This window comes from Canis lupus, chromosome 13, assembly GCF_011100685.1.
Source record: "Canis lupus familiaris isolate Mischka breed German Shepherd chromosome 13, alternate assembly UU_Cfam_GSD_1.0, whole genome shotgun sequence".
NCBI lineage: Eukaryota > Metazoa > Chordata > Mammalia > Carnivora > Canidae > Canis > Canis lupus.
This window is the reverse complement of record NC_049234.1, coordinates 45,438,656-45,454,326: the sequence shown is the minus strand read 5'-3', so window position 1 is coordinate 45,454,326 and position 15,671 is coordinate 45,438,656. Positions and strand designations below refer to the sequence as shown.

General features: G+C 43.4%; 1 protein-coding gene across 2 annotated transcripts in view; it reads right to left on the bottom strand.

The window, feature by feature from the left end:
* The window catches only part of CWH43 (cell wall biogenesis 43 C-terminal homolog), a 60,676-nt gene that overhangs the window by 21,035 nt on the left and 23,970 nt on the right, over nt 1–15,671 (bottom strand). For both annotated transcript variants that reach the window (XM_038556058.1, XM_038556059.1), the window contains 4 exons: nt 12,162–12,241; nt 4,576–4,681; nt 3,357–3,492; nt 873–1,022 (listed from right to left, as the gene is read on the bottom strand). In XM_038556058.1, coding sequence (XP_038411986.1) covers nt 873–1,022; nt 3,357–3,492; nt 4,576–4,681; nt 12,162–12,241 — 472 coding nt within the window. The remainder of the gene's footprint in view (nt 1–872; nt 1,023–3,356; nt 3,493–4,575; nt 4,682–12,161; nt 12,242–15,671) is intronic.

Genomic DNA, 15,671 nt, shown 5'->3' with positions numbered 1-15,671 from the left:
GGTGGTTGTATTCATGCATACAACAGTTTGCATTGTTGGCGGATGTATTAAATGCAGGTCCATGTGGACACACTTAAGCCATATCACCCACATAGGTTTATCAGAATTAAGAGATATTTTGATCTCCCTGCCAGATTCCCCTGCTTAACCATCAGTGGACTGTGAAGACATGAGGGCAAAGGGAGTATCAGTTAGTCCCCTCAAATCCCAACGGTAATAATCCTGTAGGAGAAGGATATCTCATTTTTCTGTAGTCTGGCTCAGCATGCGGTCCCAAGTGTGAGCCGGCTCTGAGTTGGGTCTGCCCAATGCCTTGCTGCATGACCCTGCTGGAAAAGCCATCTAACCTCCCTCAGTCTAGAATCTTTATCTGTAAAATGGGGCTATAATGGTACTAACTCTGTACAGTAATGCACTTAGCACAGCACCTGCTCGGCCACTGCTGGCCAACACGGCCATCGTTGTTGGCCCGTACCATCCTCTAAGGACCACCTGCATCTCAAAGGTTTCTATGCCTTATTTTTAAAACCAGCTACACAACTGGGGCGACTGGGGCAGTTAAACATCTGCCTTCAGCTCAAGTCATGATCCTGGGGTCCTGGGATCAAGTCCAGCTCCCTGCTCGGTGGGGAGTCTGCTTCTCCCTCTGCCTCTGCCCCTCACCTCTGCTTGCTCATTTTCTCTCTCTCTCTCTCTCTCTCTCTCTCTCCAATAAATAAAATCTTAAAACACACACACACACACCAAAAACCCAGCTACATAAGGAAAAATACTTTGGGAGAAAAAAAGAAAGGTCAATGCATGGAAATCCAAGTAATATATTAGTGATATTTCTTGGCTTCGTGTACTATAGAAAGATGAAAGAAACCCACTCATGATTCCCAAAGTGTGTCACCACAAAATCCAGCAGTTTGTCCGCGATGCTAACAGTCAGTGTTATGGCTGGTGCGATCTCGCCCTCTGGTGACGGGAGAAGGTGATGCTCTGACTTCACAATCGGGTATCGTGACAAAACCATAATCCTGCATTGGAACGAAAAGAAACACGTGCATCAGGGTCGGTCCCTTTTATACCATGGAGACAGGACTAAGCACATGTGTTAAAAAACAAAACAAAACAAAACAAACACCCGATGTGTTGCCATGCAGGCAAACCACCGAGGGGCACCGAGTGAGCAGCACTAACGTGCATCAGCTCGACAGGGCGACAAATCTCTTTGCTATTTAGCGTGTCTCTCTGTGTCGCTAAGCACAACGCCATCAACTCTGTTTCAATAAATGCTCTGGAGACACAAAAGGGGTAGAATTGGTAATAGCACGAAATCCATTTTCCTCGCGTTGTTACTCTGGCAACCTGTTTGCGTAGACCATTCTAATCTTGATCAACCCATTTAGGAATGTTCGATCTTGCCAGCAAGAGCTCGGAGTAACAATTTACAGGATCAGAAATTGCCACCTGCCCAGCAGGATACACACACCGTGTCCTATCCCCCCCGCCCCCCCCCCAACCCCCCGAGTCCAGAGCTACATATTCGGAAAGGATGAGCCGAGCTCAGGCCCGAGCCGGTGCTGCTCCCGGGCCGCGGGCGGCCTCCCCCAGCGGGAGCGTCTCCACTGTGAGGCCACCGGGACCTACACACGCATCCAGCGTCCACACCCCGCCTGGCCCTCCGGGCTGCCCGCACTCCTCCCGGGCCTCACCTGACTCTCCAGAGGCTTCTCAAGTTGGCCCAGTCGGGCTCCCCTGCCTGGTGGTTCCCTTCCCATTAAGCGGCATCATCTCTACCAGGTGTTCAGGTGAAAAAGGTAGATGCTGCCCTTGTGCCTTCGCGGCCCCGACACCTAAAGCCTCAGTAAGTCCCATCAGCTCTGCTCCTAAGGAGTTCCTGAGTCGGCCCCCTTCTGTCCACGTCCCCGGCTCCACTGTCCCCTCTCACCTGTGCCAGCGCATCCATCTCATCACCTGTCTCCCCGCTCGCTCCCACTCTTGCCCCCAACACGCTGTTCCAGGAACAGCCCGAAAGGTCTTTTAAAAATGTAAATCGGGGGGGCACCTGGGTGGCTCAGTGGCCGAGCATCTGCTTTTGGTTTGTCATTATCCCGGAGTCCCGGGATCGAGTCCCGCATGGGGCTCCCCCACAGGGAGCCTGCTTCTCCCTCTGCCTGTGTCTCGGCCTTTGTGTATGTGTGTATGTGTGTGTCTCATGAATAAACAAATAAAATCTTTAAAATTAATAATAATAGGGGGGATCCCTGGGTGGCTCAACGGTTTAGCACCTGTCTTTGGCCCAGGGCGCGGTCCTGGAGACCCTGGATTGAGTCCCACGTTGGGCTCCCTGCATGGAGCCTGCTTCTCCCTCTGCCTGTGTCTCTGCCTCTCTCTCTCTATGTCTATCATAAATAAATACATAAATAAATAAATAAATAAATAGATCTTTAAAAAATAAATAAATAAAAATAAAATTAATAATAATAGGGCAGCCCCGGTGGCTCAGCGGTTTAGCGCCACCTTCAGCCCAGGGTGTGATCCTGGAGACCCTGGATCGAGCCCCACATCAGGCTCCCTGCGTGGAGGCTGCTTCTCCCTCTGCCTGTGTCTCTACCTCTCTCTCTCTCTCTCTCTCTGTGTGTGTCTCTCTCTCATGAATAAATAAATAAATAATCTTTAAAAATAATAATAATAAAATAAAATGTAAATCAGATCAGATGGCTCCTACCTAAAAACCAGCCAATGGTTTCCCATCAGAACTGAAGTCCTCAGTCCTCGGCATGGACTAGGTGGCTCTCTAAGATTAGGGGCCCACCCTCGACCTCATTTCTCACCAGCTCCCCCTCAGCGCCCCTCTTCAGGCCCAACAAACCTGATCCCGCCTTGAGTCTTTACACGGGCGGGTCCCCCCTCTTCCCAAGGCCGGATCCTGGGTCCTCATGGCAGGGTCTTCTCACAGAGACCTTCCTGACCGTCCCCCTGCCCCTCCTCCCCAGTCGCTTTCCTTTTCCATGTAGTGCTTATCATGATCTCAAACTCTTCCGTATTTCCGTGCATCCGTGTTTATTTTCTGTTTCTTCGCATTAGGAGGTGAGCCCCAGGCAGGCAGCATCAGGCGAGGCACGCTTAGTGCTGTAACCTCGGCTCCTACACTGAACGGTTTATAATCCTGAAGAACTGAAAGTATCCAGCAACAGGGACACCTTTCAAACAATCACGGAATATGTGTATCTTCTGCACCTGCCCGTCCCCCGCAGGAAACACCCCGGGGACGTACTCAGAGGGCTCTGGTATGACAACATCAACTCTCTACTGGACAGAGCCCAGGATGCCTGGTCTTCAGGGCCTTGTTCCCAAGGTTCACTTACCCCCAGGTGTGATCCCTCGTGCTTGGGCCAAAGTCCGTATAGAAACCCAATTTCTCCCCTAGCCACATGGTCAAGTCATTGTTCCCGATATAAGGCTTAGAAGCATCACTCTCCAAAATCGTTATGAAATCTGCACCTATTCAGGAACAGAAATGCACATAGGGATTAGCCACAGCTGTGCAAAAACAAGTAGCAAAACTTTATTCTTAAACCCTTTGCCTTTCCTCATAAATCAAAACAAAACAAAACAAAACCCCAAAGTCATTTCTAATGAGTCACTCAAGTGAAGTGGATCAAACCTGAGCTACAGAAGGAGTTCCCACCCCCACCCATGTCAAGCATATTTAAAACACGGGACACCCAGAGGAAATGCAGGAAAGGATAAAATCGTAACTTCTAAATTTTCAAATGCTTTTGACACCTTTCCCAAAACTTCAAATAAGCACAATCCTTTTGTCAAATACTCAACTGCTGTGCAGGAATAATAGAGTGGTGTGCAACAGCATTTTATTGCTGGGCAAACACCTCCGTGGTGCTGGCACAGAAGTGAGTTTCCTGGTTTCTACAGACCCCGGCCAGATGTGCCTCGGAGGCCTCGGAATCAGGACGAAGGACCATGGAAATTAGTTTGTGGCATTAGAATCGACAGACCCCCAGCAGTTTCTCAGGAGACATGCTTATTGTTAGGGATAACCAGGGCAGTTTCGGCCTTTGCGTGTCTTGCTCCACGCTCCACGTAGTTGAGTGAAGAACCAAATACCCACATCTTTTAAAGGATGCTACGTATGAAGACGAGCAGCCAAGGGCACAGAAACTTAAATACTGGCCCTTAGGCTCTTGAAAGCAATCTGCTTCACAAAAGAGCATCACTCTGACCCACTCTGCCTTTTAATGTGGCTGCTTTCTGGTCTCCAACAGCGGGTCCCCAAGCAACAGAAGCCACCAGCAGGAGGATCTCGAAGAGCGAAGGCATGACAAGAATTCCCTGCAGATACTCAGTATGAGGCTTTGTTCAGAATCGACTGAATTAATTGCTCTCAAAGACAGATGTGGTTATAGAAACTTAATCCTTCTGCAGCTGCCTACCAGAGTAAAGCCTTTTTAAGAGATTAGTTTACGACCCAGCAAACCCTCCTCCCATGACTTATGATCTTGTTCAAAATAAAAACATTAATAGTAGTCTCTCAAAGCCTGGAACTAATTCCAGTAAAAGGCTTACCTGTTTGATTGAGTAATTGAGCCGATCTTTCTAGACTGGACCATCCTTCATTGTCATAACCAAACCTAAAAGGCCAGATGGCGGCAGAGACCTCTGTGGCTGGTGCCTGAGGAGTGGTTTTAATGGTAATTTAAGATGACTGTGAACAATGGCAGTTTACCAAAATTCATATTTCAGCAAAATAATTTTCTTAGTGAATCTGTCCACATTTAATTCATGAAAATAAGGAGCTGTTTGCTCGGTGATACTGTCATAATAAATCTTCTGTGAACTTCTAGCCAAAGCTTGCCAATTAGGAGGACTATTTGGAAAGTGAGCGTCTGTAAGCAGCACTGTTTATAAAAAATCAGAAGCAACCTGGCTGTTGTTTCAACAGGAAAAATAGGAAAAGGTATAAATAAATGGTGTGACATACATAAAACGGAATACTACACAGCCCTAATAAGTAAGTTAGGCCTTCATAATCTCCATACAGATTAATTTATAAAGGTGATTTTAAGTAAAAAAAAAAAAAAAAAAAAAAAAAGTCCGTTGCAAAATATATATGTCAGATGTCATTTAGGTAAAGTCAAAAACAATATAGTCTGGGGCTATATTGTAGGTAGTAACAAGATAAAGAAATGCATGAAAATGATAAGCATCATATTCTGGATGGAGAGGTTCCCCATGCACAGGAGAGGAATGAGATCACAGGGGGATGCACAGAGTCCTTCGTCATAGCTACTAAGCAGTCTGCTGACTCTGAGTCATACATGCTGTTGCTCCCCTACTGTACTGGCAAGGCCAATGCTCAAGGGCACCGCCCCCTTTGAGAGTTTATCTTTTGGGGCCATGGGCTCAGTCAGAGAATCAGGGCCCAACCCTAAACGTCCATCTCAATAAATGCATACCTAACTGATCTATAACAGGGATCCTGAGAAAGAGTTTGGCTAGATTAGAAGAAATCCATCTTCACAACCGGAAAAACAATTCAAAGTGGACCATACAAGTTCAGGTTGAGAGAAAGGTAAGTAGCAACCTCTTTGCAACAGAAGGCCACCACACATAAACAGCTCCCTGTGTTACCTGGCCCAATAAGCTGGGCTTCCCATCCTTACACAGGAAAGGTCATTCAGTTTAGTGACTGTCATAGAAAGGGAATGGAACCACCGGCAGGGATTTCAAGAGGCATGATTACATCCATCAAGCTATCCCTTTTCACATAATTCTATAGCAATAGTCAACTCTGGATTTCTCCGCTTCAAAACCTGCTATTCTCCTGTTCTTTCCTTGTCCGTAAATGTCACCACCTTCCATCCGGTTGCTCAAGTCAAAGGCATAAAAGTCATTCTTGATTCCTTCCTTCTCCGCATCCAGCAACATCTAATCCATCAGCAGATCCTATCAGCTCTACTTTCAGAATACCATTGACTCTGGTACAACATGGGAGTTAGGGGCCTCCCTGCACAGTTGAAAATCCACGTGTAACTTCTGATTCCCTGAAACCTTAACTACTAACAGCCTCCTGTTGACTGGAAGCCTTACCAATAACACAACAGGCAATTAACACACATATGTACTATATACTGTATTCTTACAATAAAATACCCTAGACAAAAGAAATGTCATTAAGAACATCGCAACGGGGATCCCTGGGTGGCTCCGTTGGTTAAGTCTCTACTTTTGGCTCAGGTCACAATCCCAGATGGTGGGATCGAGTCCCTCATTGGGCTCCCGGCTCAGCACAGGGTGCTTCTCCCTCTGCCTGCCTCTCCCCCTGCTTTTGCTCTCTCTCTCTCTCTGACAAATAAATAAATCCAATCTAAAACAAATCATAAGGAACAGAAAACAGATTCACAGTGCTATACTAGAGCTATTGATACTATAAATTTACATCATCTGTTTACAAGATGAACTGTGGGTCAGGACGTGTAATGACACTGCTTTATACGTCACAAAACGCTGTAGATGTTAAGGTACTACTAGCAGTAGACATCAAAAATGAAAAGATAATGTGAAAAAGCACTTCATATTGACTCGCAGCTATGACAATTCATGCATTGATAATGAAGCAGCAGCAATATCCATAAGTTTGTTTTATGGTAACCTAGTGTAATCGATACGATTGCTTCACGGTAGCCGAGCCTATAGACTAATGAATGAATTGTTTTTTTTGTTTTTTTGGTTTTTTTTAATGAATGAATTGTTATAAAAATTTTATGGCACCCAGTATTACCATCATAGTTATAAGGCAGTATTGCAAACTCTATTACATTTTTTAAAAACACTTCCCTGTAATAATAGACCAACACACGGGTTTTCCAATTATGGGGGTGGGGGCTGGCCTACTGTACTGTATTATAATTCACAGTAGGAAAATGAAGACGTTATTAATTTTATATTAAGATACACTCACCTTATGCCTACATAAGGATAGGCTGTCCCCTTCCATATGAGTCTTGTACACCGTGTTCTATGGGATGAATACCCAGGTGACAGTGCCGATGATGACACCAAAGGTCTCACACAGTTCTCGCCGGATAGGAATTAGACGTTCACGCAAAGACACACACACACACGCATCCACAACATAAATTTATTTAGCGTATGGCATGGTGATTATTCGCAATCCATGAAGTGGAATCGGATCATCATAAAGGCCTTCATCCTCATTGTCTTCACGTCAAGTAGGCCGAGGAGGAGGAGGAAAAGAAGGGGTGATCTTGCTGTCTCAGGGAAGGTGGAAGCGGTGAAGGAGAAGGAAGGGGAGGCACGAGAGGCAGAGCCATTTAGCATAACTTTCTGGAAAAACATTGTGATTTTTGTCTGACTGTCTTGCTTTTTCATGTCTCTGAAAATGTTTCTAGATGGTACTAATCCTTCTTCCACCATTTGCTTCCACCACTGCCTTCATCATAGAAGGGTCCGTGGCATAAAAGAAGGGAAAAGCAGTCTTGAATAATTAGACCCTTTCTTCCAGATTATCTAGTGTCAGTTTGTTTTCTGGTGTTGCTCCTTCTAGATCTTCCCCGATGTCTGGCACTGGTGCAGAAACACTCGTCTCCATCAGGTTGTCTTCTGTTCATTCCTCTGGCGTGGTGTCTGTCCGCTCTTAAATCCCTCCAAGATCTGCACCTCGAAACCCTTCAGCCTCCACCTTTTTCCCATTATCCACAATCCCTTTCATGATTCCCTTGATCAGCTCTGTCATAAATCCTGTGAAGTCATGTACAACATCTGGACACAGTTTACTCCAGCAGGAATTTATTGTCTTGAGCTTGATGGCTTTCACGGCTTTTGCTAAACAATGGCATCTTCAGTGGTATAATCCTTCCAGACTTTCATGAGGTCATATCTGTCGGGGTTCTCCGCCAGAGCAGACAATCCTTTCACAGAGTGCTGTCTGTGTGTAATGGGACTTAAAGGGCCATATAATCCCTGATGTAGAGGCTGAATCAGAGACGTGTGTCGGGGTAAGAAGATCACTTGGATGCCTTTGTTGTTGAACTCATGGGGTCCTGGGTGGCCAGGGGGTATCATCTCCTATCAAAAGAACTATAAAGGGCCGTCCTTACCAGCAAGGTACTTTCTGACTTCAGGGACAAAGTATCAGTGGAACCATTCCAGAAAAAAGGGTTCTCATTGCCCAGGCCTCCTTGTTGTGCAATCAAAAGACTGGTAGCTGGTGCTTATCCTTTCCCTTCAAGGCTTAGGGTTAGCAGCTTTATAGATAAAAAGTCCCCATCATAAGCGCAGCTGGATTTGCACAAAACAGTGGAGTTAGTGCATCCCTTCCAGTCTTAAATCCTGGTGCCATACTAATAGATGTCCTTTGTGGCATTCCCCACCCCCCCGAAAAAAAATAGGACACTTTCACCTGCACTAAAAACCTGTTAAGCAGATGTCTTTTCTCCTCAGTGATTTCCTTAAGAGTGTCTGGGAACTCTTGGTGGCTCTTGGTGGGCAGACACTACTTCTCCTGTTATCTTGACATTTCTTAAGCCAAACTTTGCTTTTTTTTTTTTTTTTTTAAGATTTTATTTGTTTATTCATGAGAGACACAGAGAGAGAGAGAGGCAGAGACACAGGCAGAGGAAGAAGCAGGCTCCATGCAGGGAGCCTGACGTGGGACTTCATCCCAGGACTCCAGGATCACGCCCTGGGCCAAAGGCAGGTGCTAAACCACTGAGCCACCCACGGGTCCCCCATGCCAAACTTTTCCAAAATTAAATTCTCTAGCTTTAGATCCTTCACCTTCCTTTGGCTTTAAGTTGTTATATAATGATTTTGCTTCTTCTCAAGTCACATTAGTCTAGAGGTTATGCCTTTCTTAGAGCAATCCTGCACCCACACAAAAGCTGCATTTTCACTATGAGATAAAAAGGCATTTTGCACAAAGGGCAAGGTTTTTCGCACCTGCTGGTGTGGCTCCAGCGACAGCGTCACGAATTCCCTTCTCTTGGTCTTACACTGGATTCATTTATCTCAAGATGCTAGTGACTGCAGCTGCAGACCCCAGTGTATAGCGTATCAGGCAATTCAACTTTTTCTTGTCATGACTTTACTCTGCTTCTTGGGAGCACTTCTAGCATCACTAGTGGCAGTTTATATGGGTCCCATGGCATCACTCAAGGTCTAGGTATTGTTTACTATCAAAAAGATTTTACTTATTTACTTATTTGAGAGAGAGCGTGCAAGCGGGGGGTGGGGGGCGGACAAGCAGACTCCTCACTGAGCCTGATGCAAGGCTCTATCCCATGATTCCGAGATCATGACCTGAGCTGAAATCAAGACTTGAACACTTAACCTGAGCCAGCCAGGTGCCCCAAGAGACCACTTTTTACTGTAATAAAAAATTTACTAGAGGGAAGAACTGCTTAGTAGGAGATTAGCATCACACAGGATCTTAAACTGATAACAACGCTTGAGCTCACTGCCACAGCAACAGGAGGGGACTACGAAATTATTACAGCAGTACATTATGTACTACGGTTTAATTTTATACAGTTATGACCTAATACCTGCATCTTTAGGTTTGTTTACATTTCTCTCCCCTACAAATGTTGCCATGTAAGGTCTGCCTTTGTGTGTGCAAGTTCTGACACATTTTAACTAATTATGATAAATTTGTGTATACTTTATGGTAGCAAATGACAAAATAAACTAGTATCTACATATATTTTATGCATTCATGACATACCTTTTGCTGAGTTTTTTCACTATTTCTAGGCTATGTGGTTTGCCTGCAAGTTTTTTTAAATTGTCGCGAATTTCCAGAAAATCCTCCAACATACATATTGAAAAAAGTCTGCATGTAAGCGGATTGGCGCAGTTCAACTTCACATTGTTCAAGGGTCAACTATATATTCTAAGTCTGTCCACTTCTCTCCAACTCCACTACCCACTGCACCTATCCAAACTTCCGTGGTCTCTCTCCTGGACAACTGAAAAAGCCTTGTAACTTATCTGCCTACTTTATGATCCATTCTTCACAGAGAAGCCAAGTTTTTATATATATAACTTATCTCCCTACTTCTCCATACTCCCTACTCCTGTATATATATTTATATACCTCCTACTTCTATATGTATATATATATCATAGATAGATGAATAGATAGATATAGATGTCATGTTTCTTCATGCTCCTGCTCAAAATACTCCAGTGGCTTCCATTGGAAGAAAAATAAAATCAGGGTGCCTCATTGTGCTCTGTGAGGCCCTCTATGACGGGACCCTCCCCAGCCTCTGTATCCTTTTTTTTTTTTTTATTGGAGTTCAATTTGCCAACATTTAGCATAACACCCAGTGCTCATCCCATCAAGTGCCCCCCTCAGTGCCCGTCACCCAGTCACCCCCACCCCCCGCCCACCTCCCTTTCCATCACCCTTTGTTCGTTTCCCAGAGTTAGGAGTTTCTCATGTTCTGTCTCCCTTTCTGATATTTCCCACTCATTTTTTCTCCTTTCTCCTTTATTTCCTTTCACTATTTTTTATATTCCCCAAATGAATGAGACCATATAATGTTTGTCATTCTCCGATTGACTTATTTCACTCAGCATAACACCCTCCAGTTCCATCCACATCGAAGCAAATGGTGGGTATTTGTCGTTTCTAATGGCTGAGGGATATTCCATTGTATACATAGACCACATCTTCTTTATCCATTAATCTTTCGATGGACACTGACAACCTCTCCATCCTCACCGTCTACCACTCTTCCCCTTACTCATCAAGTTTCAGTCACACCAACCACCCTGGTGGGCCTCAAACACACCATACTTATTTCCCCTCAGCCCTGTACAAGCATGCCCTCTGCCTGAATCCCTCACCCCTACCTCTGTGAATAACTGGCTTCATGTTAGCTTTCAAGTTTTGACTCAAGTATCATCACCTCCACAGAGCAACCTTCTCTAACCACCCAGACCCCATCGTTACTCTCTACTCTATAGTCCTATCTGCTTCTGAGAAGCCTGATCTAAAGTGATCATCTTTATTTATTCCTCTGAATACCATCTTTCTCCCCTACCACAATGTAAACTCCATCAGGGCATTAGTCCAACTTGCTTACTTCTGTACCCCTGGGACCAGGCACACAGAGATACTCAGTAAGTGTTTAGCAAATGAATGAACAAATGAATAAGAAGAACAGGTATTAAATCCAACTGAAATGTCTCCTTTTGTAAAGAGTTCCTGGCTGACATTAGGTATCTTTTTCTGACTGGCATATGTTGCAATAATAACAACTAACAATTAAAGGACAAAAGAAAGAGATCATGTAATGAATTATTTACTTATTAAGAAATAGTCACCAAACAAACAAACAAGCAAACAAACAAAAGAAACAGCTACGGAGTTCTGAATATCACTTTGTGAGGTGCTGGAGTTATGAAGGTAAGAGAAGCATGGTCTCCATACTCAGTATAGCTTTTTATTTATATGAAAAGATCTGCCTAGTAATATAGAACACTAAAATTCAAAGTTAAGCATCAAATTCTGCTTTAGCCAAAACTGTAACTCTAACTGCATTATGGAGCACATCAAACTTCACCAGAGCAGAGAAAAAGCACAACACGGCAACTGACTCTTTCTTCTGCCTGCCTATCTAGAAGAGAAAGGAACAATAAAACATTTAAAACTATAGACAACAAGAGGGACGAGGAAGACGGGAAAACCTCCATGACCCATCAGTACACAAGCTACCCATAATCTTCAAATTCAAGAATTATCTACAAGATTATTTTTAAATCAGATTTTCATATTGTTGCCTTCAGCAATATCTGCCAAACCGTACAAAAAAAAACCCATTATAAAAAGTTCTTTATTTCATAGTTTAGATATATTAAATCATGGAATGGAATATATAACTTCATACAACAAAATTATGAGCAGCTTGCCTTTAACAAATGGATCTATCCTGTCTCAAGAACCCAACTTCATGAAATAATTCTGTTATCAGCCTATGACCTAGGGGTTCAAGAAATGGTTTACAGGGCCCTGAAGTCATGACATGCAGATCTATAGTGCAAGCATAATGATAAAGTGTATAAATAAGTGCATATGCATACATACCATATAAAATTCTGTATCAAAGTTTTTCATTACTTACCCCTTTGCCCAATTTATTCTCATAGGCTTTATGTCGTAGTCCTAATCCTAATAGTCCCACACCAACAAGCAGCCACAAAACTAAACAGAAAGAAGAAATAATTATTTAAAAGAAACTGGCTTTTCTTTCTCTTTTTTTTTAAGATTTTATTTATTTATTTATAGAGATGCAGGGAGAGAAAGAGAGGCAGAGACACAGGCAGAGGGAGAAGCAGGCTCCATGCAGAGAGCCTGACGTGGGACTTGATCCTGGATCTCCAGGATCACGCCCTGGGCTGCAGGCGGCGCTAAACCACTGCGCCACCGGGGCTGCCCGAAACTGGCTTTTCAAAAATGGGGGGGCCGGTTTTGGTAAATAACACTGCAATAAGCCTAGTGGTGCATAGATCTTTTCAGATTCATGTTCTCATTTTCTTTGGGTCAACATCCAAAAGAAAAATTACCAGATCACGTGGTAGTTCTATTTCTAATTTTTTGAAGAACCTCCATACTGTTTTCCATAGTGGCTGCACCAGCTTGTGTAAATGAATGGATACTGAAGATGTGGGGTGTGTGTACACAATGGAATATTACTCAGCCATAAAAAAGAATGAAGTCTTGTCATTTGCAACAACATGGATGGATATAGAGGGTATTATGCTAAGTGAAATAAATCAGAGAAAGACAAATACCATAGGATTTCACTCAGGTAGAATTTAACAAATGAACAAAGAAAAAAGAGATTGAAAAACTAACTCTTAACTATGGAGAACAAACTGATGGTTACCAGAGAGGAGATGGGTCGGGGGATGGGTAATATAGGTGATGGGGATTAAGAATACTCTTGTGTTGGGGTGCCTCGGTGGCTCAGTGGGTGAAGTATCTGCCTTTGGCTCAGGTCATGATCTCAGGGCACTGGGATCAAGCCTCACATCAGGCTCCCTCTCCCTCTGCCTGCCACTCCCCCTGCTTGTGCTCTCTCTCTGTCAAATAAATAAATAAATAAATAAATAAATAAATAAAATCTTAAAAAAAAAAGAACACTCTTGTGTTGAGCACTGTGTAATGGATAGAGTTGTTGAATCATCATATTGTGCACCTGAAACTAGTATAACACTATATGTTAATTACACTTGAATAAAAAAAATAACTTTATGAAATTATTAAATCTATTAGCCAAGATTTTGTGCAAAGGAGAAACGTCTAATTCCTGGGTTAATTTTCATGTGTGACATGTATGCATAACTGATCCTTGCAACTCAGGTTTCAAGGAATCTTCCCTGAAAATGTTCCAAGGACCATGAGCTTAAAGTAAAAATAAATCATAAATATATACAAGAAATAATACACAAGAAAATAACTCTCCATGAGCAGAAACCAGCAAGAAAGAAAAGCCTGTAAAGTCAAACTCACAAATACTTCAAATATTGGAACTTTTAGAATCAGAATACAAAATAAGCATGCTTATTAACCATGGGTCAAAAAATAAAGGAGGGTATTCAACAGGGTGACTAAGGAATAGGAGATTGATGATTGGGAAAATCTGTGAAGAAATAAAATAGACTTCTAGAAATAAAATTATATGATAATTGAAATTAGAAACTCAGTGGGCAAGACAGGTAGCAGTAGACAAAGCCAAATGGAGAATTAGTGCAAGGGACAGTTTAAAATCGAAGGTAGATACTATGAAAGAGGTTAAGGGACATGGAGATGATAATAGGAAGATCCAACACAATCTAAGTGGAGTCAGAAAGGAAGAAGAGAAAGAATGGAAAAGAGACAATATTTGCAGAAATAAAACTGAGAATTTCCCAGAAGTGAAAAAAGACATGACACTTCAGATTCAGAATGCCCAAACACCAACAAGCAAGCTGGGGGGACGATGATCATATCCGTATATATCACACTGAAACTCCAGGACAGCAAAACAAAGAGAAATTGTAAGAGCTGCCAGAGAAAAAAAGGCAGATGATCTCCAATGGAGCAGGATTATTACACTGGCAGCTAACTTTGCAACTGTAAAGTTGCTTCTTCTTCAGCAAGAACTGAAGTCAGATAACAGAACACCAGCTTTAATGTGCTGAGAGAAGGAAAACAAAACAAAACCCAATTACTAAGAGAATCAAAATTGAAGGTATAATTTCCAAAGTAGAGAGCAGAACAGAAAGGAGGGGATGAGAAAAAAAAAGAAAAAGATAACCCAATCAATGCAAAAGCAAACAAGAAGAATTAGAGGGATAAATGTAGCTCAGAAAAGTTGAAAAAGCAAAAGTAAAGTAAGATGACAGAAAGAGATAATAATGCATGCAAAATCACAACAAAATTAGATTATATTTTCAAGCTAAAAGACAAGACGGACAGTCTAGAACAGGCAAAATGATGGAGACTGTTAAAAGATCAATGGTTGCCAGGGTTGTTGTTGTTGTTGTTTTTTTTTTTTTTAAGATTTTATTTATTTTTCACGAGAGACAGAGAGAGAAAGAGACCCAGGCAGAGGGAGAAGCAGCCTCCCTGCAGGGATCCCGATGCGGGACTCGATCCAGGACCCTGGGATCACACCCTGAGCCAAAGGCAGATGCTCAACCACTGAGCCCCCCAGGCGTCCCTGGTTCCAGGGTTTAGAGGGAGGACGGAAGGATAAATAGGTGGAGCACAGAGGATGCTTAAGGCAGCACAACGATTCTGTGTGATACCGTAATGGTGGATGGCTGTCATTCCACATTTGTCAAAACCCACAGGACATACCACAAAAAGAGTGAACTGTGATGTAAACCACAGACTTGACTTAATAATAATGTCTCAACATGGGCTCATCGGTTTTAATGAACGTACCGCAGTAATGCACGATGTCAATAGTGGTGGAAACTGTGGGCAGCTTCGCTGTCCCTGTGGAGGAGCAGGTGGGGTGCAAGGGGGTAGGCGAACAGGAAGGCCATACTTGGGGCTCAACAGATCTGTAAATCTAAAACTGCTCTAAAAACCAAAATCTACTCATTTTTCTAAAAGACAAAGACAGTGGCTGCCATTGGTGGAGGCAGGGAAGGGTGAAGAGGTGGAGGACAGAGGATTACTCCGTGTGACACTCTAATGATGGATACAGAGCATCACGTACATACAGAACCCACGGCACGCCCAGCACCAAGGGCGACCCCTAACGTAAACCGTGGACTTCGGGTGCTAAGGATGTGTCAGCGTACATTCCTCAGTCATAACAAATGTAATAATAGGGGCTCCTGAGTGGCACAGCCGGTTAAGCGTCCGACTCTTGGTTTCAGCTCAGGTCGTCATGATCTCAGGGTTGTGAGATCGAGCCCTGTGTGGAGCTCCACCCTGGGTATGGAGTCTGCTTGAGATTCCCTCTCTCCCCCTCTCTCCCTCTGCCCCTCCCACTCATGCTCTAAATAAGGAAATAAATCTTCAAAAACTAATATTAATAATAAGTGTGATCATAAACTCGGGTGGGGGGTACTGATATTGAGGGAGTCTGTGTGTATGTGGGGTCAGAGGGTATATAGGGAATCTCTATTTTCTG